General features: G+C 40.4%; 1 protein-coding gene across 6 annotated transcripts in view; it reads left to right on the forward strand.

Annotated features, from left to right (window-relative positions):
• fryl (furry homolog, like) overlaps positions 1 to 22,795 on the forward strand; it is a 275,852-nt gene that overhangs the window by 100,019 nt on the left and 153,038 nt on the right. For all 6 annotated transcript variants that reach the window (XM_078398759.1, XM_078398756.1, XM_078398750.1 and 3 more), the window contains 3 exons: positions 13,060 to 13,113; positions 18,583 to 18,722; positions 20,196 to 20,292. In XM_078398759.1, coding sequence (XP_078254885.1) covers positions 13,060 to 13,113; positions 18,583 to 18,722; positions 20,196 to 20,292 — 291 coding nt within the window. The remainder of the gene's footprint in view (positions 1 to 13,059; positions 13,114 to 18,582; positions 18,723 to 20,195; positions 20,293 to 22,795) is intronic.

The following is a 22,795-nucleotide window of genomic DNA, read 5'->3' on the forward strand; positions in this document are numbered from 1 at the left end:
CAGTGCCATAGTGAGGCCCACTGGAAATTGGAGGAACAGCACCTCATATTTCGCTTGGGCAGCTTGCAGCCCAGCGGTATGAACATTGACTTCTCCAACTTTAGATAGTTTCTCTGTCCCTCTCTTCCCCTCCCCCTTCCCAGTTCTCCCTCTGTCTTCCTGTCTCCACCTATACCTTTCTTTGACCTGCCCCCCTGACATCAGTCTGAAGAAGGGTCTCGACCCGAAATGTCACCCATTCCTTCTCTCCTGAGATGCTGCCTGACCTGCTGATTTACTCCAGCATTTTGAAATACCCTCGCTTTGAACTATAATTGAAATGTGTAGGTGTTTGTTCCCAGACTCTGATTTCAGAGCTACGTCTACGTCTGCTATTGTTAGAAGTACCACCAACACTGTCTTGGAAAATCTTCCAAATCCATTGGCTGGGAAAGCAAACCAGTATCAGCATCCTAAACTGGGCCTTGGAATTCTCTTTAAATTTGGATAATTTCATTGAGCAGCTGCATCAGGCGAGATTTAATTGGAACCCGAGGGCCAACCTATTTCATTCAGTGGTTGGTAGATGGAACGAGCAATCAGAGGAGGTGGTTGAGGCACATACTATAACAGCATTTAAAAGATACGTACATGAATAGAAATGGTTTGGAGGGATAAGGGCCAAACACGTACAAATGGGACTAGTTTAGATGGGGCAATAGTTGGCATGATTGGGCCTAAGGGCCTGTTTTCATGCTGTGTAATTCTGACTCTTAAGTATGGAAAAAGTATAACTGGTCCATTTGGATAGGTGGTTGCATGATAGCGGCAATATTGGCCTAACCAATCTTGAAAGGCAAAAAATATTAATGCTTGATAATTGCTTGGGACCACTGGGTGAGCTTGGAGACCGAGAGAATCTCTCATGAACAGCTGCAGTTATCTATTTTACTTAATTTGAGCTGTTCTCAAACATTGCTTCATTTCTAGATAAGAAAATTTCTTTGCTCAACGTATTTTTATCTAGCTTTATTACTTGCTTTCACTTGCAGTTTTCTACGTGCAAGTAAAATCAAATAATAAAGCATTTAGTGGTTAACGGCAGTTACAAAATGACTGTTGACTAGTAATTATAACAGGCACACGTCATATGCTGCTATTCCTGATTATACAATCTGTTGATAAGATACAGGGCAGTAAAAGGCACTTTCTGGATTTCAAGAAGCACACTTGGAGTGATCATTTCCAGAAATACTTCAAGAGACAAAGACCGTATGATCCATAAAAAGCAAAGATCATGTAGTCAGTGAATTTAAATTAAACCAATATAATGGGCCATCAATAAAGCAAGCTTACTGGATGTATTGTGAGCACTTGATTTTTTCCTTTGTTTAAGTACATGAATCAGTTCAGTATATAGTGCAGCCTGATTATCACATTTTCCCTTCTTGCAGTGCCTGCATCCATCTGTAGTCTAAATGCATAGGATTTTCAGTTCCAGACAAATTAGTTTACGTGAGTGCTTCAAAATAGAGTTAGTTTCTGTGCTCCTGTTGTGTCAAAATCTAGAGTGCACCATGACATTTTGATCATCCAAGGGAGTTGTCAGGGAGTGACTTTTGTACTTTGGTCAAGGCCACTGCCCTTCTCTGTGGTAAACTGGTTCACTAAAGTCTGAGGAACCTGCCATCCTTATCTGACATTAAATGTAGGTGGGTATTTAAGAATGTGACAAACATTCTGTCATTCTAAGTAGGTACTATCAGAACTCATTTTGGTGAAGGGGTGCATCTGTTAGTATTTGTAATCATGCAATATTTTCAACTTGCATCATCATGTGGGAAGCACCAGGGGTGACTTGTTGCATGATATACAGTGCATTCAGAAAGTATTCATTTTTTCACATTTTCTTACGTTTCAGCCTTATTTGAAAATTGATTAAATTCATTTTTTTAATCATTAATCTACACACAATACCGTATAATAAAAAAGCAAAAACAGGTGTTTAGACATTTTTGCAAAGTAATTAAAAAGAAATAACTGAAATATCACATTTACATAAGTATTCAGACACTTTACTCAGTACTTTGTCGAGGCATCTTTGGCAGCGATTACAGCCTCAAGTCTTCTTGGGTATGACGCTACAAGCTTGGCACACCTATATTTGGATCATTTCTCCCATTCTCTGCAGATCCTTTCAAGCTCCGTCAAGTTGGATGGAGAGCGTTGATGCACAGTTATTTTCAGGTCCCTCAAGAGATGTTCGCTCGGGTTCAAGTCCGGGCTCTGGCTAGGCCACTCAAGGACAATCACAGACTTGTCACAAAGTGGAGAGCAAGAGATCATTCATTATAAATAAAAGATACATAAATTGTCATCAGTTTTCTGTGTGTTCTTAGCTTTTATTGTGGACTCGTCTGCTGGGAGCAGTGCTGGTTGTGCAGTCTCATAGCAGCGGGAAGGAAGGACCTCCTATATCTCTCCTTCACGCACTTGGGGTGAAGGAGTCTGTCACTGAAGGAGCTACTCAGTGCAGTGACAGTGTCCTGCTTGGGGTGGGAGTCGTTGCCCAGCAGCGATGTTAGTTTTGCCATCATCCTCCTCTCGCCCACCACCTGCACTGAGTCGAGGGGGCAACCCAGGACAGAGCTGGCCTTCCTGACCAGCTTGTCGAGTCTCTTCCCTTCCGCCGCTGAGATGCTGCTGCTCCAGCAGACCATTCCATAGAAAATGGCCGATGCAACCACCATGTTGTAGAAGGTCCTTAGGAGTGCCCCCTGCACTCCAAAGGACTTGAGTCTCCTTAGCAGATAAAGTCTGCTCTGGCATTTCTGTATAGCGCATCGGTGTTTTCAGTCCAGTCCAGTTAATTTTTGAGGTAGATGTTCACCGGTGTCGGGGGAACCTGGCTGCGCCTGCGGAAATCTACCACCACTTCCCTGGTTTTCCCCGCGTTGATCCGGAGGCAGTTCCGCTGGCACCAGTCCACAAACTCCTTGATCAGTTCTCTGTACGCCCTGTCCTCGTCGCCCGTGATGAGGCTGACGATGACAGAGTCGTCAGAGAACTTCTGTAGATAGGAGTCTGCGGAGCTGTGCCTGAAGTCCGCAGTGTACAGGGTGAACAAGAATGGTGCTAGCACTGTTCCCTGCGGAACCCCAGTGCTGCAGACCACCCTGTCTGAGACCAGGTCCTTTGTCCTCACATACTGTGGTCGGTTGGTGAGGTAGTCCAGAATCCAGGATGCGAGGTGATGATCCACTCCTGTGCGCTCCAGCTTGCCCCCCAGAAGCCCCGGCTGGATGGTGTTGAATGCATTGGAGAAATCAAAGAACATGATTCTCACAGTGCTATCCGGCCTCTCCAGGTGTGAAAGAGCTCTGTTCCGCAGGTAGATGATGGCGTCCTCCACCCCGATGTGAGTCTGGTAGGCGAACTGCAGCGGATCCATTGATGGTCTCACCAGGGGGTGGGGATGGGCGAGGACCAGACGCTCCAGTGTCTTCATCAGGTGTGATGTCAGTGCCACCGGCCTGTAGCTGTTGAGTTCCTTCGGATGCGGCGTCTTTGGTAGCGGTACCACGCAGGATGTTTTCCACAGCTGTGGAACTCTCCCCAGTTTCAGGCTCAAATTGAAGACATGCTCCACTATTCCGCACAGCTGGTCTGCACAGGACTTGAGGAGCCTCGAGCTGATGCCATCTGGACCAGCCGCCTTCCTCGCATTGATCTTCCTGAGCTCATTTCTCACCTGGTCTGTGGAGAAAGACAGATTGGAGCACAGGGAATGGGTGCTCAAGGGTGTGAGGGGGGGTGGGGGATGGTGTGGGGGGAGGAGAAGCAGAAGCAGTGGGTGTTGACTGGGACCCAAGCGCTGTGGGAGGGGAGGTGGGGCAGTGTCCTGGACGTGCAGACAAGGGGGGCTGCAGCAGGGGTGACTGGACCGGGGGAGGGGTGGGTGAATGATCGAACTGTAAATGTGATATTTCAATTTATTTCTTTTTAATTACTGCAATAATTTCTAAACACCTGTTTTCGCTTCTTCATTCTGGGGTATTGTGTGCAGATTGATGATTTAAAAAAAAAAAGAATTTAATCTATTTTAAAAATAAGGCTGTAACGTAACAAATTGTGGAAAAAGTGAAGGGGTCTGAATACTTTCTGAATGCACTGTATGCTGCCTTGGCATTGAACTAAGCTTCAGAAAATATATTCCCCCAAAATTCTCATTGTAACATTTACGGTGGATCTAGTTTATTATTAATTGTGTAAGAAAATAACTGCAGATGCTGGTTCAAATCGAAGGTATCACAAAATGCTGGAGTAACTCAGGAGAGAAGGAATGGGTGACTTTTCGGGACAAGACTCTTCTTCAGACTGATGTCAGGGGAGGGGGCGGGACAAAGATAAGATGTAGTGGGAGACAGGAAGACGGGGAGAACTGGGAAGGGGGAGGGGAAAGGGAGGGACAGAGGAACTATCTGAAGTTAGAGAAATCAATGTTCATACCACTGGGGTGTAAGCTGCCCAAGCGAAATATCAGATGCTGTTCCTCCAATTTGCGGTGGGCCTCACTATGACAAGAAGAGAACTCCTCTACATCGGAGACCAAACGCAGGCTCGGCGATCGTTTCGCTCAACACCTTCACTCAGTCCGCTTTAACCAACCTGATCTCCAGGTGGCCCAGCACTTCAACTCCCCCTCCCACTCCCAGTCTGACCTTTCTGTCATGGGCCTCCTCCATTGTCATTTCCTCCCTATATTTCCAGATAATCTGCATCCACCTTTTAATCGTCCTTGGAATCTTACATGTTTCAATTAAATTAGTCTTATTTTTCTACACTTCATAGGAAAGAGCAAACTGATTAATCGTTCTTCCTCTGTCATTTAGCAATCAATCTAATGAAGATTTTCTGCCGTCTCCAAGGCAAATATATACTTCCTTAAATATATACTAAAAGCTGGTCTCTCCAGCAAATTTGTTACAAAGGTCACTGTTTTTATATTCCATACTTTTTCGATGAAGGTCAACATTTCATTAGCCTTGCCAATTACTTGCTATTGCATCAAGGTGACAGCCTCACAGCCTGGGAAACGTGGGTTCAGTCCTGATCTCCAGAGCTGTTGACATGAAATTTGCATGTTTTCCCTTAACCACAAGGGTTCCTCTGGGTGCTTTGGTTTGCTTTCACATCCCAAAAACATGCAGGTTAGTGTTGGATAAGAATATTGATATGCAGGGATATCAATAGATTATGTGCAGGCAGATGAAAATCAGTCTTGGTATTATGTTTGGCACAGATATTGTGGGCTATAGGTCCTGTTCCTGTGCTGTACAGTTCTGTTCTAACTATTATATCAGCTCTACCACCACCCCTGGCACCCACATTTTGTGTGTGATTTATTAAAAAACTTGTTCTTTACACTTTTACCCCTCTCACAAAACTAGCCCCTCTGATCTTTGACATTTCCACACTAGGTTCTGATTGTCTACGCTATCTACAAAGTTGGTATAATGCTATCAAATCTCCGTCCAACCTCTGATGCTCCTGGGAAAACAATCAATGTTTGTCCAGCCTTCTCCTAAAAAAGTAATACCGTCTAATCTCGGCAGCATTCCTGGAAATCTCTTCTGCACCTCTTCAAAGCCTCAAAATCCTTCCCATGGTGGGGTGACTAGAACTGCACATAATACTTCAAATACAGTTTACCTGAAGTTTTACAAAGCTTGACTTCCTGACTCTTGCAAGGCAGATGTATGGCTTCTTTATTGCTCTGTCCACTTATGTTGCCACTTTCAGGGAGCTATGGACTTGGATCCCAAGATACCTCTGAACATCAATACTATTAAAGGTCTTGCCATTAACTTTATATTTTCCCCTTACATTCGACCTCCTAAAGTGCAACATCTTAAACTTGATCAGTTAAACTCCATATGTTATTTCACTGCCCATATGAGTGGCTGATCTATATCCTGCTATATCATTTGACAGGCTTCCTCATTCACTACAATTCCACCAATTTTGGTGTAATCTGCAAATTTACTCACCAATCCATCTACTTTTATGTTCAAGTTTATTAACAGAGGTCCCAGGATAGATCCCTGCAGAATATCACGTTGCAGATGTATGCCAGAATAACATCCTTCCACCACTATCCTCTGTCTTCTCTGGGTAAGGCAGTTCTGAATCCAAAGGACCATGTCACCATGGATCCCATGCATCTTAATCTTCCTGATCAGCCTACAGTGAGGGATTTTATCAAATCCTTTACTAAATCCATGTAGACAAAATTCACTGCCTTACTCTCAACAATCATCTTCATCACCTCCATAAAAATCTCAATCCCATTAGGATGGCATGACTTGCTACGTTCAAAGCCATGCGCACTGTCCCAAATTATCCCATTCTCTTCCAAATGCGACTAAATCCCATCTCTATTTATTCACAAAATGCTGGAGTAACTCAGCAGGTCGGGCAGCATCTCGGGACAGAAGGAATGGGTGACGTTTCGGGTCGAGACCCTTCTTCAGAAGAAGGGTCTCGACCCGAAACGTCACCCATTCCTTCTCACCCGAGATGCTGCCCGACCTGCTGAGTTACTCCAGCATTTTGTGAATAAATCGATTTGTACCAGCATCTGCAGTTATTTTCTTAAGTCCCATCTCTTGTTAGTTTCTGTACCACTGATGTGAAGCCCCACAATTTCCTGGATTATTTCTACTTCCCTTCTTAAACAAAATAATGACATTGGCTACTTTCCAGTCTTCCAGGACTTCTCTGTGGCTGGAGAGGATACGAAGATCTTGGTCAAGGCCCCTGCAATCTCCCCTCTTACCTCTCTCAATATCTTGGGATAGATACCATCAGGCCCTGGGGACATTCACTTTAATGCTTTTTAAGAGACCCAATATACCTCCTTAATTTCAAACTGCCCTGATTCTTCTTATACCCACAGTGATCTAGCTGTCCTCTATATCATTTTCCTTGGTTAAAACAGTTGAAAAGTTGCTGTTTAGTACCTTGCCTGCAACCTCTGACTCCCAAGCATAAATTCCCACCTTTATCCTTGATTGGCCCTTCTCCCTGGTTACCCTCTTGTTTTTAATGTACATATTAAAAAAACCTTGCACTTTTCTTTCATCTGTCTTGATAATGGCATTTTATGGCCTGTTTTGGCCCTACATTCCCTGCTTGAGTTCTTTCCTGCATCGTTTATATTAATCAAAGACTCTTGTCTGATTTCATCTTCCTAAATCTTACACTTGCTTCCTATTTTCTTTTTCATGAAATTTAGAACCTCTCTGATCATTCGTGATTCCCTTACCTTGCTATCCTTATCCCTCCTTACTGAAACATGCTGGTCCTGAACTGTGAGATTTTTCTTTTATCAGATAATTATTACAAGGACATGCATTACAAGTGAATACCTTGTCCAAGAAAAACTGCAAGGTTTCAGGCATGAATATTAACATAAGATTGAAAATCTGCACACATTTGTTTTTTACTTAGCTGTGTATGCCAGCATCATCCTATTTTCTTCAAGAGACAATATGAAACAGACTGAAAGTCAATGTTTTTATCCATTATTAATGCAGACTCAGTTAATTTACTTAGATTGCTAATTTTGAAGAACAGTGCTGTTTCATTTTGACAGCGCTGTATGACTTCTGTGCTTTATCCATTGATCAATTGAGGAGTATTGACAATACCTAAAGGCAAATAATTCAGACGAATGTTGAAAACATTACTGTAGATTTAAATATGGGGTAGTCAAAGTCATAATATTAATATTTGATCTTTAGGCCCTTATTCCAGTGACAGTTCCCTTCTTTGATAACAGTCCATTTCCGTCAAAAATCTTTTAGACGGATAGCAATTTTTAATTGCTATGAGTTCGTGTTACCAGGCTGATAATTATTTTGACAAGTTGCCATTTTCATTCAGTGAATTCAAGATGCAATTATGGGAAATAGAAATGTCGACATTGTATGATGGTAATTGCATTTCTCTCATTTAGCAGCAGGAGTTAATTCATGAATATTTAAACTGGAGACAATGCATGGCATGAGTTAGCTAATCAGCTGTACATTACCTACTCATTCAAAATAAATCTCATATTCTTTACTGCATGTAATATGTCTCCCCTACCCAGACTGGCCTATATATGACTCCAGACCTATATATGATTGACTCTTAACTGCTTTCTGAATTGACCCATCAAGCCACCAAAATTTCTAAAAAACAGTTTAAAGAAAATAAGTATTATACAGGACAGACCATCTGACATCAACCTTGGCACTGAATTAAGCCATTGAAAAATTACACCCAGCCTAGTAATCTTGCAAAGTCTTCCTTGTGAACATGGAGTTTAAATTGAGAGAGCTGTTTCACTGGCTAGTTGAGCTATATTTGAACAAGATGGTACTCAGAGAATCATATCTTTAAAACATTGTACTCGGTTCCTTCAACACAATCCTTAGATGGAAGCACAGGTGTGATGGAGTAGCTGTGAGATTCCTCAACAATGACTGCAGACTCTGAAAGCTTAGTGTATCAGTTCAAATAGGAGGAATTAAAATTATTCAGTTTGTACCTCTCACCTTCCTCAGCCGCTGAATTAAAACGCTGTACTGAGTTGAAAAACAATTCAAAAATTACCACAGTGTCTGGAGAACAAAACATTAGCAGATCTGGCTGAATTCTGAAGGATTTAGCTGCAGTCTTTGTTCGAACCAATACAAGGGATAAAACCAGCATCTATAGTTCCTTGTATGCTATCCATGCTCTCTAGGAATGCTACCTGACCTGCTGAGTTACTCCACCATTTTCTGTCTTTTTTTGTAAAACAGCATCTACAGTTCCTTGTATGCTATCCATGTAAAAACAAGAAACTGCAGATGCTGGTTAATACACAAAAGGACACAAACTACTGGAGTGTGAAAGGTCTTGACCCAAAATGTCACCAATCTATGTTCTCCAGAGATGTTGCCTGATCTGCAGAGTTGCTCTTGCACTTTGTAGCCTTTTCTGCAAGAGATTAAATTGCTTGACCTCATCCTCTCCAATGTATGCTGATGCCTCTGTCCTTTACAACATTCGTAGCAGTCTTGACAGCAAAATTAACTCTCTTACTAATACTGTACACCTTCCACCGTATGATGTGACCCTCCCTCTGTGCTAAAAGGGATAAACTCAGAACAATTCAACAGTTAAAAGCTGGGCTTTGATGAAGCATTGTGGCTGTCAACAATAACAGAGTTTTGTTTAATCACAACATGTAATTTTGTGACCTGGCACATCACTCACTCTGTCATCAAGAAAGACAGCAGCTCAACCCTGATTCAATAAGGAATGAGAAGAGCAGGCCGGGTGCACCAACAGGGGTATGAAAAATGATATGCCAGCATTGTAAAGCTGCAACTCATGCATGCTAAACAGTAAAACCAGCACGTGATAGGCAGCTAACAATCTCACAGCCAACTGAGCAAAACAAAAACTCCACAGTATTACTGCATCTTGCCATGAATGATAAAGGATAATTAAGTAGCTGTTAGAAGGATGTATCCAAGAGCAAACCCATCCTAAATGCCAAAAGGGCCCTGCATGTACCAAGAGTCAATTCAACAGTGTTCAATTGTCATATGTACCACCAATGGAGAAATGAAATGCTTACTTACAGTTGTTTTACATGCCCATTTACACAAAACTCAAAAATAGGTATTCAATAGTCAAAAAATACAATTAATTAATAAGTAATACCAGATAACCAGATCAAAATAGTGCAAAACTGAAATCCTTAGTGCAACCGAAACAAAGACCATCATAGGTATCACAAAATGCTGGAGTAACTCAGCAGGTCAGGCAGCATCTCTGGAGAGAAGGAATAGGTGACGTTTCGGGTCGAGACCCCACATTGACCTCTAACTTTAGATAGTTCCTCTGTCCCTCTCTTCCCCTCCCCCTTCCCAGTTCTCTCATTGTCTTCCTGTCTCCACTTATATCCTTTCTTTGTCCCGCCTCCCCCGACATCAGTCTGAAGCAGGGTCTCGACCCGAAACGTCACCCATTCCTTCTCTCCAGAGATGCTGCCTGACCTGCTGAGTTACTCCAGCATTTTGTGATACCTTCGATTTGTACCAGCATCTGCAGCTATTTTCCTACGAAACAATAGTAAATCATAGTCGCTGAGGTAGTGGTTAGTATTGTACAGTGCCAAACGGAAGCCAATCTTCAGTTATTTCAATCCCGTACGGTGAAGAAAAGGTTGAGAGGACTAGTTACTAGCTGAAGGTATGGGAGAGACAATATTCTGGCTTCAGCACTGAAGACTTTGTTACACACTATTGTGCCTTGTGTTAAGTTGCTACAGTAGGGTTGCTCGTCAATAATCTGCTTATCATTAGCTGGCTTAGATTTTTCCAGAATATCTTGGCTACAACCTCGGTTCAAACATGCGCAAGAGCGCTTAATTCCAGAGGTGACACAAAGGCAATTGCCCTTCATTAACAAAGAGCCTGATAAATTTTGTCAATGGTCGTTTAAGGGGTTACATTAAGTGTCTAATGGATGGAGTCAAACTGCACACAAAGTAAGATGGTTGTAGTTATTGGAGGTCAGTCAACCTGGTCAAGGAATATTGCCACTGTAGTTGTACAGAACATTTTCTTAAGCCCAAACATCGTCATTGGCTTCATCAATGACCTATCTTCCATCATGTTCAGATGTGGGGATGTTTCCATGATGGTCAATGGAATAGCTGTCATCAAATCCCACTCTTAACTTGTGCTCGAATTGGTCATTCCCTTCAATGTAAGTGCATATCGCCACAGTCTATGCTAGTAACAAAATGCGCGTTAATTATTTCTGAGTCTACTCCCACAGCGCCTCTTAAACTCTCAACTCTGCCACCAAGAAAGATTATGGTGGCAAACCTTTGGGAATAGCACCAGTTGCAGATTTCTCTCCAAGTAACACACCATCTTTTTGAGTGTTCTCTTAGCATTTTAATTTTTCATTGTAGCTCGGTACACGTGACAATAAACTGAACTAAACATTTGTTTGCTTTATATTCATCAATTTTACTTATGTACATGCTCTTTGCCTTTTTTAGCTTTATATTCTTCAATGTAACTGTTGCCATAGAAAAATGGTCTGTTTTCATTTTTGTTTTTGTTTTCACATTATTTAATGTAGAAAAACGTCAATGTACTTCATGGGTATTAGCAAACATAATTTAATTCCTTTGTTTAATAACAAAGGAAATATTAGATAAGATAATTTTTGAAAAGAACCTTAAAATTTGTACTAAGGAAGGAAAGAGTTGGAACATTGTAGAGAGTGCATTCTAGAGCTTATGCCCTTGGCAGCTGAAAGCACACTTGCTTTCAATGCAGCAATTTCTTTTCTGAATGTTCACAAATTAGATGCGTGCAGGATCTTTGAGGTTCAATATCAATGTCTGAATTTGAATAGAACATCAAATGTTTTTTTTAATTGATGTCATATCCTTTCACCAGATGGTATTCAACATTTACGCAAACAAATATACCAATACAAACCAGAGCTTTTTAGGTGAGGTCTAATTTGTGGACAGTGATTTGCTGAAAACAATTGATAAAATTGGAATTGGTGATTTTTGGTTGTCTATTCACTCACTAGAATCCTGATATGTTTGCATTTAATTGCAACAAGAAGTGAACCATTTTTACTAGCATAAGAGTAGTATAATTTATCAGTACTGCTTAGCCAAAAATAGTAAATGTAATTTTAAAGACATCCCCTGAAATACTGAAATATATTTCCATTATGCTAAATATCAACACTTAAAATTTAATTGTTTGATACTGGATTGAGATTAATATGCCCAAATGAGAAAAGTCTATTACTAGAGATATTGTGTCAAAAACAATCTTGTTTTTTTAAAGCTGTCATTATTCTACTGGAAATTCTTCCAATTCTTCTGTGCTCTCGCATTACCATGAAACCAGAGGGCATAAAATGCTTGTTTAATGTCATTTATGCAAAATGCAATATGTGGTCACCTAACAGCCTCAATGAAACAGGCCTCAATTATATTGTTATGGCCTGTTGCAGTATTAGTAAAAGGATAATGAACAACCAGCAAATCCTTCATTACCCCATTAGTTAGGTCTAGTTCTTTTCTCTAATTACTGCTTCCCACCACCATCACTTAACTAATGTTTTTATTTCCTCAGACACATTGTGATCTTTAATAAATGGCTCTTCAACACTTCCAATAAAATCAGTGTAATGGTGAGAGATCATTGAAGCATATGATATCTTGACATTCGTGATGGAACATTCTAGCCTAGGAATTATTCACTTGGCCAATAGTTATTGTGATCATATTTGGCCTATGGAACATCATGATGGGTGTCCCTGACTGCAACCCAATATCCATCTTTATATTTTTCCATGTTTTCTTTGAAAATTCGATCTACAAAATAAGTCAGATAAATGTGACTTTTGTACACAAGACCTTTGAGGGTCAATATTATTTTTCAGATACATAATCCATTCATATTCTGGGTCGCAAGTAAGGGGGAAACAAAGTGAATTTAAGAAGGTATCAATTATTTTTGGAACTCATCACAGTATAAATGAATCAAGTTCTCTGCTATTGGAATCCATTGTATCTTGAAAAAAACCTGCTGAACAATTGTCCAGTGATAACTTGCAGTGATTGACCACCAGTTGATATTTCGCATAAGCACACCAGATTACCCAGAACTCCAAGACACAAGTGGGTAGGGGAGGTGGGGATTGGGTGAACTCTGCCCACCTCTGCCGCTTTTACTAGTAACAACTGCCAGAATTGACGATGTACACACTTGGGTTTTCTACTAACAGCCAACACAAAAAGGAACATTTTGTCGAGGAAACTTTATTTGTGTTATTTGAATGTTCTCTTTTTGAGGACTCTCAGTAAATATTATTAAATGGCATACTTATGTGGTTTGTCTTTTCTAAATTTAATTTAAGTACAATCGATGCTGACTTTTTTCTATAACTTGAAAGCCACAGTAGAGTAACTTTTTTCCTTGTTTGTGTTTGTAGGAGAAACCATTGTCCAGATCATTACAAAGAGGTGAAGATTTACAATTTGATCAGGTAAGAAATCAAGAGTTGCAATTGTTGTAGTAGGAAATTTATGATTCTTTAATTTTATCCACCGAAACAACATTCTCCATGTTACTGAATATTGCTTGTTCCTGTTACATTGCTAGCTTTCAGTTTTACTCAATTCGTGAGAAAATAAAAAGATATTAATATCTAAGGAGAAGGAGATATAAAAGATTGCATATTCTGCAATTCGGAGCAAAAAACAAACTGCTGGAGGAACTCAGCATGTCAGGCAGCACTTGTGGAGGGAAAGGAACAGGTGATGTTTTAGGTCTGAAGGAATGGAGGGAAGGTAGCCATATAAAGTGGTGGGGGGGGGGGGCAAGAACTGTATTCGATAAGTTGACCCACATTGGAGGGGCAAAATGGTGGATGGAGTTAGGTGGGGAGTGTGGGATGCAGGTAATAGTGTCTTGGACATGGATGATACAGGTAATCAGAGGCTGAAGATGACGGGATTTGATGGGAATTGAAAATGGGGTATGGGACCAAAAAGGTGAGACAGTTGTGCAGTTGGGAACAATGCAAGGAAGATCGATGGGATAGGTGTGTGTGAAAGATAGCATTAAATTGGAGAATTCGACATTCATGCCATCAGATTGGAGACTACTGAGGCAGAATATGAGGTGCTGTTCCTCAGGTTTGCATTTGCTTTCCATCACAGAGAGGCGGCAGAGGGTGGATAGGCTGGGGTGGGAGTGGGGAGGAAAATTGAAATAGCTAGCAACTGGGAGTTCCTGGTGACCATGGCAGAGTGATCTGTAAAGCAGTAACCAAGTTTGCGTTTTATCTCACCGATCTATCACCGGTATCCAACATGTACTATTGAAAATGTTATCATCTTCGTGTAAATACCATTTTGGAAAAAAATATCAGCAAATTTCTTGACAATTACTGAAGTTGCACAACTGATTGACCAAACATTGTAATTCATGGAAAGGCTTTGAGACATGAGGAAGTAAGCTATTCATTTGTTTATTCATGCTCTACCCTGCTCTTGGAATGTTGATACATTTGATCTAGTTTATGTTCTGGTCATAGTAATTATTAAAATAATTATGCGGAAGGCATGGCAATGATCTGGCTCAAGAAGGATGAAGAAGTAGCTTTCTCTAGTTTATATTGGTCATTACCTGCTATTTAAGTATGCAGGCAAGCAAAATTCAGGACAGTCAGACTGCTTAAGCTGAGGCAGTCTGCCTGATCAATATCTCTAATCTTGGAGTCTTTTGATTCTCTGAACTACCTGTGGATTCTTGGCTACCGTACATGATGTCTAGAGGAAGGACTGTATTAATTCCCCAAACTAATTTAACAGCACCTTTCTGCTTTTGCATGTAAATCAGGGAGGGAAGAAAGTGGCAAAGTTAAGAAAAAACGTTAATCTCCGAGTTCCACTTCCACGCCCAAATAACTTTAACCTGGGCACATATTACATATTCAATTAGTGCTGGATCAAAATCTTGGAAATATCTGGTAATTACAGTAGTTAAAAGAAAAAGTTCTGTTATTACTGAGAACCATGTATGTTACCCCACTATCAGCGATCATATGGGAATAAAACATTTCCGTTATTGGTGGATGAGGTAAAGTTGTAGTGTGTAGTATTTAGTTCCAGTTACAAGGTTCCATGTGCCTAACCTCAATATTATAACTTGACTTTACTCAGCTTTAACTCTTAACTATAACATCAGCTTTTATTGACCATTTTAACTCTATTTCTATGATTAACAAAAAGTGCTCTTTACTCTCGCGCAGGCTGTTATTCAGTCTGCAGCTTCATTGCAAGTTCCCCACTCTCCCAAAGACCCCTTTTTACAATACAAAATCAACAATTGATCGATAAAATCTCTCTCATCTGACTGTCCCATTTTTGTCCAGTTATTCCTTGTGCCCATGCATTGCTCAATTTAATTAGTCCCTTGTCATCAATAGAACAGATATGCAAGGCCGAATATTGCACTATAGTGTTTCTGTTAATGCTCTGAGATATAGTGGTATTAATATTTGTTCTACTGAGTTTATCTACTTCAAGATAGCAAGATGGTCGCAAAGGATTGATTGTTTTGAGAATTTCCAGGAGGAGGCTTGGTGTTCTCGCAAAATATAGTGGCAGGATTTTTTTTAATGGAAGGTAGAAAGGAAAGGGAAACAAATGCATTCTCTTGGTGTAGCTCATCCTTTGTTGGGAAAGTTTTAAATAAATGATTTTCTGATCAGTGACTTGGGAAACCTGAATGATTTAAGTCAACTATTCATTTAAAAAAACATTTCTACAGGCCAATGCTACAAAATACCTTTAAATGTAGTATGATTTAATGATTTCATAAGACAATTTACAGCTAATGAAATATTATAATTCTTCCTATTCTGACAACTTTGGACCACCCTGTACACTTCCTCATGAGGATTTCTGAGTTAAACTCTGAATTTATTGATTGTAAAGGTAGTGTAGTGCTTTTAGAATCTCCAGACTGGGTTGTGTTTCAAACAAGCACCAAGGCTTGAGGAAGCCTTTGGTTAGGTTAGTGGCCAGCAGAAAATAATGTGATGTGATCACGAGGAATTTGCAGCAACTGTGAGATGGGTCCAGTCAGCAAATCATTTTGGCATTCAAGACTCTTGGAAATGTATCCTGGAGAACTTAAACTCTATCCCCTACTTCCAATTCCTCCGTCTACGCCGCATCTGCGCCCAGGATGTGTTCGATACAAGGGCATCGGAGATGTCCTCATTCTTTAGGGAGCGGGGGTTCCCCTCTTCCGTTATAGATGAGGCTCTCACTAAGGTCTCCTCGATATCCCATAGCTCTGCTCTTGCTCCCCCTCCCCCTATTCGTAACAAGGACAGAGTCCCCCTTGTCCTCACCTTCCACCCCATCAGCCATCGCATGCAACATATTATATCCCAACATTTCCGCCACCTCCAATGGGATCCCACTACTGGCCACATCTTCCCATCTCCACCCCTTTCTGCTTTCCTCAGAGACCGTTCCCTCCAAAACTCCCTGGTTCACTCGTCCCTTCCCACCCAAACCACCCCCTCCCCAGGTACTTTCCCCAGCAACCGCAGGAGATGCAACACCTGTCCCTTTACCTCCCCCTTCGACTCCATCCAAGGACCCAAACAGTCTTTCCAGGTGAGGCAGAGGTTCGCCTTCACCTCCTCCAATCTCATCTTCTGCATCTGCTATTCCAGGTGTCCACTTCTCTACATCGGCGAGACCAAGCGCAGGCTTGGCGATCGTTTCTGTCTTAACCAACCTGATTTTCCGTTGGCTCAGCACTTTAACTCCCACTCCCATTCCCAATCTGACCTTTCTGTCCTGGGCCTCCTCCATTGCCAGAATAAGGCCCAGTGCAAATTGGAAGAACAGCACCTCATATTTCGCTTGGGTAGTTTACACCCCAGTGGTATCAACATTGACCTCTCTAACTTCAGATAGTCCCTGCGTTCCCTCTCTAGCCCCTCCCCCTTCCCAGTTCTCCCACCAGTCTTCCTGTCACCTACTACATCCTATCTTTGTTCTGCCCCATCCCCTGACATCAGTCTGAAGAAGGGTCTCGACCGGAAACACCACCCATTCCTTCTCTCCGGAGATGCTGCCTGACCTGCTGAGTTACTCCAGCATTTTGTGTCTACCCTGGAGAACTTAAAGTTATATACTCAAGTAGTTCCTAACTGGTTAAAAAAAAAATCTGGAAGAAGTGAACAGGTAAGTAAAATAAATTCTTGTGGCAGTGAAAAGCCTCTAACATACATTCATAGTTTAATTGCATCTTTACAGCAATTTAAATCTGGTATCTTTGGAGAGTAGTTTGGATTATCCAATAATTAATTGGTTTGTGCCATTAGCGGTAGACTCATTAGACTTTTTATATCTTATTGCAAGTTGCAGGCTATTCACTTTTTCAAGAGAAAGGCTGAAGTGATTTGTAATTAAAAAATAATAAAATCGTAACTATAAGATACAGAATCCCAATGTTCAATATTTAGTCGAGCTTCAGACAGCATGGTGGGAGGCTAGAGTAGGGAAGTGAGGTTGTCTCTGATGTGCAGCACTTTGGTCAACGTGGGTTATTTTTAAATGTGCTTCTATAAATAAATTTGACTTGACTTGTCGTTGGGAAAATTGTTGCAGAACAAAATTCATGTTTGCACACAGTGCATTTAAAAATTTTACACTTGTCTGCCAAATTTCAAAGTCAAATGCCATGTCAATGAATGTTCAAAGGAAGTGAGTTTTTCTGAATTATACATGAATTTAGTGTTAGTATCTCCCACTTAGTCACGTCATGCACTTGAAGTGACTCATAATTGGTTAAGTAACATTATGGTTCTGTTTGTACATTAGTAATCAGAGAGCACAATTTACATGTTCAATAAGCATTGTTTTAAGATCTTTGTTAAAAAATTGCCAGGTGTAGCATTTTGGTAAATCAATCCTGGGCAGGACGTTCACCGTGAGGGCAGGAATCTGGGAAGTGTCGTAGAGCAGAGTGAACTTGGAGTGTTGGAAAGCAATAGTTCCTTGAAAGCAGCATCACAGTTAGGGTGTTCAAGAAAGCTTTTGGTAAATTTGGTATGGGTCCATTGTATTGAGTATAGAAGTTATGTTACAGTTGTACAAGATGTCGGTGAGGCCACATTTGGGAAATTGTGTTCAATTTTGGTCACCCTGCCAAAGGGTGTTGTTATCTTGAAAGAATGCAGAGATTTACGAGGATGTGGCCAGGACGTAAGGGCCTGAGCTAGAGGGAGAGGTTGGGCAGATTAGGACTTTATTCCGTGGAGTGCAGGAGGCTGAAAGGTTCTATGGTTCAATGATTCAATGATGCTTTATTGTTACGTATTTGGGAACAGTGAAATGCTTTGTTTTGCATTCAACTTGGTAAAATCATATAGCAGACCTCACCTGAGGAGTACACAAGTCTCACTGCATTTCTGGCACCGACCTGAAGGTCAACCTTTTCTCACAGAGTGGTGGGTGTATGGAACGCGCTGCCAGAGGAGGCAGTTGAGGCAGGTACTTCCAACAGCATTTAAAAGACATTTGGACAGCTGCATGGATAGGAAATGTTTAGAGTGTGATCGGCTAAAAACAGGCAAATGGGACTGGTGTAGATGGGGTATCTTTGTCAGTATGGGCACGTTGGGCCAAAGTGCCAGTTTGACTGTATGACTCCATGACTTAAAAATTGATGATAATCTCAATTGTGCCTACATTCAGATAATAAGGAAAATCAATAACACAAATGAATCCTAATGTGGCCTTCAGAATTGCTCTGTTAGCTCCAGTATTGGTTACAAGAGCATTGAAGAATTTAAGCGCTTCAAGTTGGGTTGGCAATCAAGCCAGCGCACTTAAATACTGATAGTGATAGTCTACTCTTTTTTGCTTGAACTGTACAAACAGGTTATTTCCAATTATGAGAATTTTTGTGACTATTTTTGCAGGTGATTAGCTCTATGAGCTCAGTAGCAGAGCACTGCCTTCCGTCTTTATTACGCACCTTATTTGACTGGTACAGACGGCAGAATGGAACGGAAGATGAATCCTATGAATATCGACCACGATCAAGTACAAAATCAAAAGGGTGTGTTTATTTAATCCTTATTTAGAAAAATAAGAAAAGTGAAGGAAACAATGATTGATTATTTTATTTATTGAATCATTAAATTTTATAGAGAAGGGGCCATTCATTCTATTGTGCCAATAATATATATTTTTTAAAGCTAGTCAGACTAATCTCGCTTTCTAATTCTCATTTACAGTACAAGGGTTGCTCACCTCTTTTTTAATCTGGTAAAGGTTTCTTCTCCTCCTCTAGTGGATCTCTCAGTAAATCTCCACCATTTTATTCCCCCCATCATATCTAATTTCACTTTAAATCAATGTTTTCTATTAAATCTGTGTTTTCTGGTAATTGAGCTCTGCTAAAGAAACTTTTCTTGCTACTCTTCCTTCCCAGGAATATCATTATTTTATACATTTTGATCAAATCTCTCAGTGTCTCGGTTCCAAAGAAAACAGCCTCAACCACGCCCATATCTGTTCGGCGTGTTTAATTTCGATCACTGTTTTTAGAGTAAACACTTGACAGCAAAATTCTTACTTTGGTCCAGTTATATTGCATAATATTTTGTTTCGAGGAATATTTTTTTATCGGTAAGTAGATGAGAAGCTTGGTCAACCTCCTGGTCAAATAGATCGCTTATGGTGTCTTTGGATTATGCCTAGCCAGTTTTTTTTAAACATTGCTATTGATGTGTGGACGGCATTTGAATTTTCTGATCATTACAGAAAAACCCTTACTGGGCGAGAAAGTAATATAAAATGAGAAAATCCCTCTGGTCCTATAAACCGTATGCCATTTTGGAGTATTTGTATTTTTAATGGTAACCTATGCAGGAAAATTGAATTTGAATTGAAAAATAAATCTTAATTTACTCTCTGAAATAAAAGACCAATAAAAGGTATAATGAAGAGTAACATTTTATAATAATTGATGATAGCCACCCAAATCTTTCACTTTCTGGTGCAGATACAATGAAACTTTGATAATGTGGTATCTGATAGTTTTGCAGAGATTAATCAAAACTGATTCCCGCTCTCCTTTTGCCACACCAAACCCTTAATTTCAGCATTTTCTTGAAAGTTACCGGGTTCACCACAAAGTTTATTATGCTGCTATGTAACGTCATTTTAAAAAACAAGTGTATTACATGAGTTTTGAGAGTATTAATTGGAATACCTTTCTGTAGTTCTCACCTGTTCAGCTCTACCAAAGTCTTGAGTGTGCCTGAAGAAAGGAGTTTTATCATATTTAATAATAGAATAAGGCATCGTACTCCAAATTGTCTGCCAAGCTGTCCAATTTTTCCCTAGGATATCTCTTTTCATTTTACTCGATGGCCCAAAACTAATTAATTTAAATAATTGTGTTTGGTACAATCACATGTACAGAAAGAAGTATTATTGTCGATGCTATGATTTTCTTGTCATAAAATCAGAACATAGAACAAGAAACAATTGTAAGGTGACACTCTTCCAATGTTTTCTTTTTCAGGGACGAACAACATCGTGATAGAGATTATTTGCTTGAACGAAGAGACTTAGCTATAGATTTCATTTTTTGCTTAGTTTTAATAGAAGTTTTAAAACAGGTAAGCTTATGCAGTGCTTTTGACTTTGTTTTCTCTGATATAACAAAAAATATTGATAGATACTAGATACTGTACCACTACAATGTAACTTTTGGGTGAATATCCACTGGATTTTAGACATGGCAGAAACTATAAATAATATTTTCGGAAGAAATGGGTTCTTTGTATTTTCTAGTACGCAAAGAAGAGAAGAAAGAAAATTAATGACTTATCCTGGTTAACCATAAAAGAAATCTGTGACTTTATGGATTTTATAAAATGGCCCTTTAAGTATTTGTGCTTTCCTGGAAACCTATTTTGTAAGTACATATGTACATGACTTCTTGAGCCATCTCCTTGAGTACCCTGGGATGCAGACCATCAGGTCCTAGGGATTTATCAGCCTTCAGTCCCATCAGTCTACCCAATACTATTTCTCGCCTAATGCAAATTTCTTTCAGTTCCTCTGTTTCCCTAGATCCTCTGTCCTATAATACGTCTGGAAGATTGTTTATGTCTTCCTTAGTGAAGGCAGAACCAAAGTACCTGTTCAACTTTTCTGCCATTTCCTTGTTCCCATATTAATTTCACCAGTTTCTGCCTTCAAGGGACCCACATTTGTCTTTGCTAATCTTTTTCTCTTAACAGTCCGAAAGAAGCTTTTACTATCCTTTATATTCTTGGCCAGCTTACCCTCGTACCATCGTTTCACCCGGTATTGCCCTATTTGTTACCTTCTGTTGTCCTTTGAAAGTTGCCCAATTCTCTGAATTCCCAATACTCTTTGCTATGTTATACACCTTTTCTTTTAGTTTTATTCCATCCCTAACTTCCCTTGCCAGCCACGGTTGCCTCACTCCCTTTAGAATCGTTCTTCCTCTTTGGAATGAAATGATCCTGCATCTTCTGGATTATGCCCAGAAATTCCTGCCATTGCTGTTCCACCGTCATTCCTGCTAGGATCCTTTTCCAGTCGACCTTGGCCAGCTCCTCTCTCATGCCTTCATTCAACTTTGTTCAACTGCAACACTGACACTTCTGATTTAACCTCCTCCCTCTCAAATTGCAGATTAAAACATCATATTATGGTCACTATCTAGCGGTTCCTTTCCCTTGAGTTCCCTTATTAAATCTAGTTCATTGGACAACACTAAATCCAGAATTGCCTTCTCTCTGGTAGGCTCCAGTATAATCTGCTCTAAGAATCCTTCTTGGAGGCACTCTACAAACTGCCTTTCTTGGGGTCCAGAACCAACCTGATTTTCCCAGTCTGCCTGCATATTGAAATCTCCCGTAACCACAGTGGCATTACCTTTGTTACATGCCAATTTTAACTCCTACCTCAACTTGCACCCTTTCTCCAGCTACTGTTTGTGGGCCTGTAGATAACTCCCATTAGTATCTTCTTACCTTTACAATTCCTCAATTCTATCCACAGCGACTCTACGTCATCAGTCCCTATGTCACCCCTCGCATGGGACTGAATTTCATCCCTCACCAACAGAGCTACTCCACCTCCTCTGCCTACCTGCCTGTCCTTTCTTTAGGACGTATAACCCTGAATATTCAGTTCCAGTTCCGATCCTTCTGCAGCCATGTCTCCCTGTAATCCCCACAATGTCATATCTACCAATCTCTAACTGAGCCTCAAATCCTCTTTACTTCTTATACTTTGCGCATTCATATAGAATACTTTTAATCCATTACTCACCTCACCTTTCACATCGATTCCTATTCCACTTGGCCATACTCTCCTATCCCTTTGTGAGCTTTCTGTCCTGTTAATTGAAAGAAAGTTGGAATGCAACATGGGGAAGTCTTGTTACAGTGTTACAGGGCAATGGTGAGACAAACCTTGAAGTTTTGTTTTGGGAGAATTTAAGAAAGGATATATTATCATTGAATGTACATCAGAGAATATGTACTAATTTGGTTCCTAGGATGGAAGGATTAAGGCAGAGCAAGATATACATCAGAGTTTTGAAAAATTAAAGGTGATTTCATTTAAATGTACATGATCCTGAGGGAACAACAAGGTAAATGGTTGGAGGATCTTTCTTCTTAAGGGCAAAATGTAGACTGTATCATCTGGTGTGATGGTTAGGTTAATGAATCAGCAGCTAAAGTTCGGAAAGGCATTGTGGCAGCCAGGGAATTTAAATTCGAATAGATACATTTAGAATTAAGGCTGTTCTCAGTAATGGTAACTGTGAAACAAAACTAGATTGTCATTAAGATCCATGAAGGAAGGAAATCTGCACTTCTTATTTGGTCTGGCTGACTGAGCTGCGGCCTGAGAAGTGGAGATGCACAATCAATACTGCATTCCAAAAGACATCCACGTTAAGGGCCTGTCCCACTTAGGTGATTTTTTAGGCGACTGTCAAAGTCGTAGCAGATCGCCAAAATTTTATTTTACCCTACGTCAATGGCCACGACAATGCAGAGTCGGGTTGATATAAGTTACTTTTTTTGTTAAACTAGCACCTGGCTAAGAGATTACACCGTCTTCGGAAACATCGAG

The sequence above is a fragment of the Rhinoraja longicauda genome, chromosome 1, assembly GCF_053455715.1.
Source record: "Rhinoraja longicauda isolate Sanriku21f chromosome 1, sRhiLon1.1, whole genome shotgun sequence".
Classification (NCBI taxonomy): Eukaryota; Metazoa; Chordata; class Chondrichthyes; order Rajiformes; family Arhynchobatidae; genus Rhinoraja; species Rhinoraja longicauda.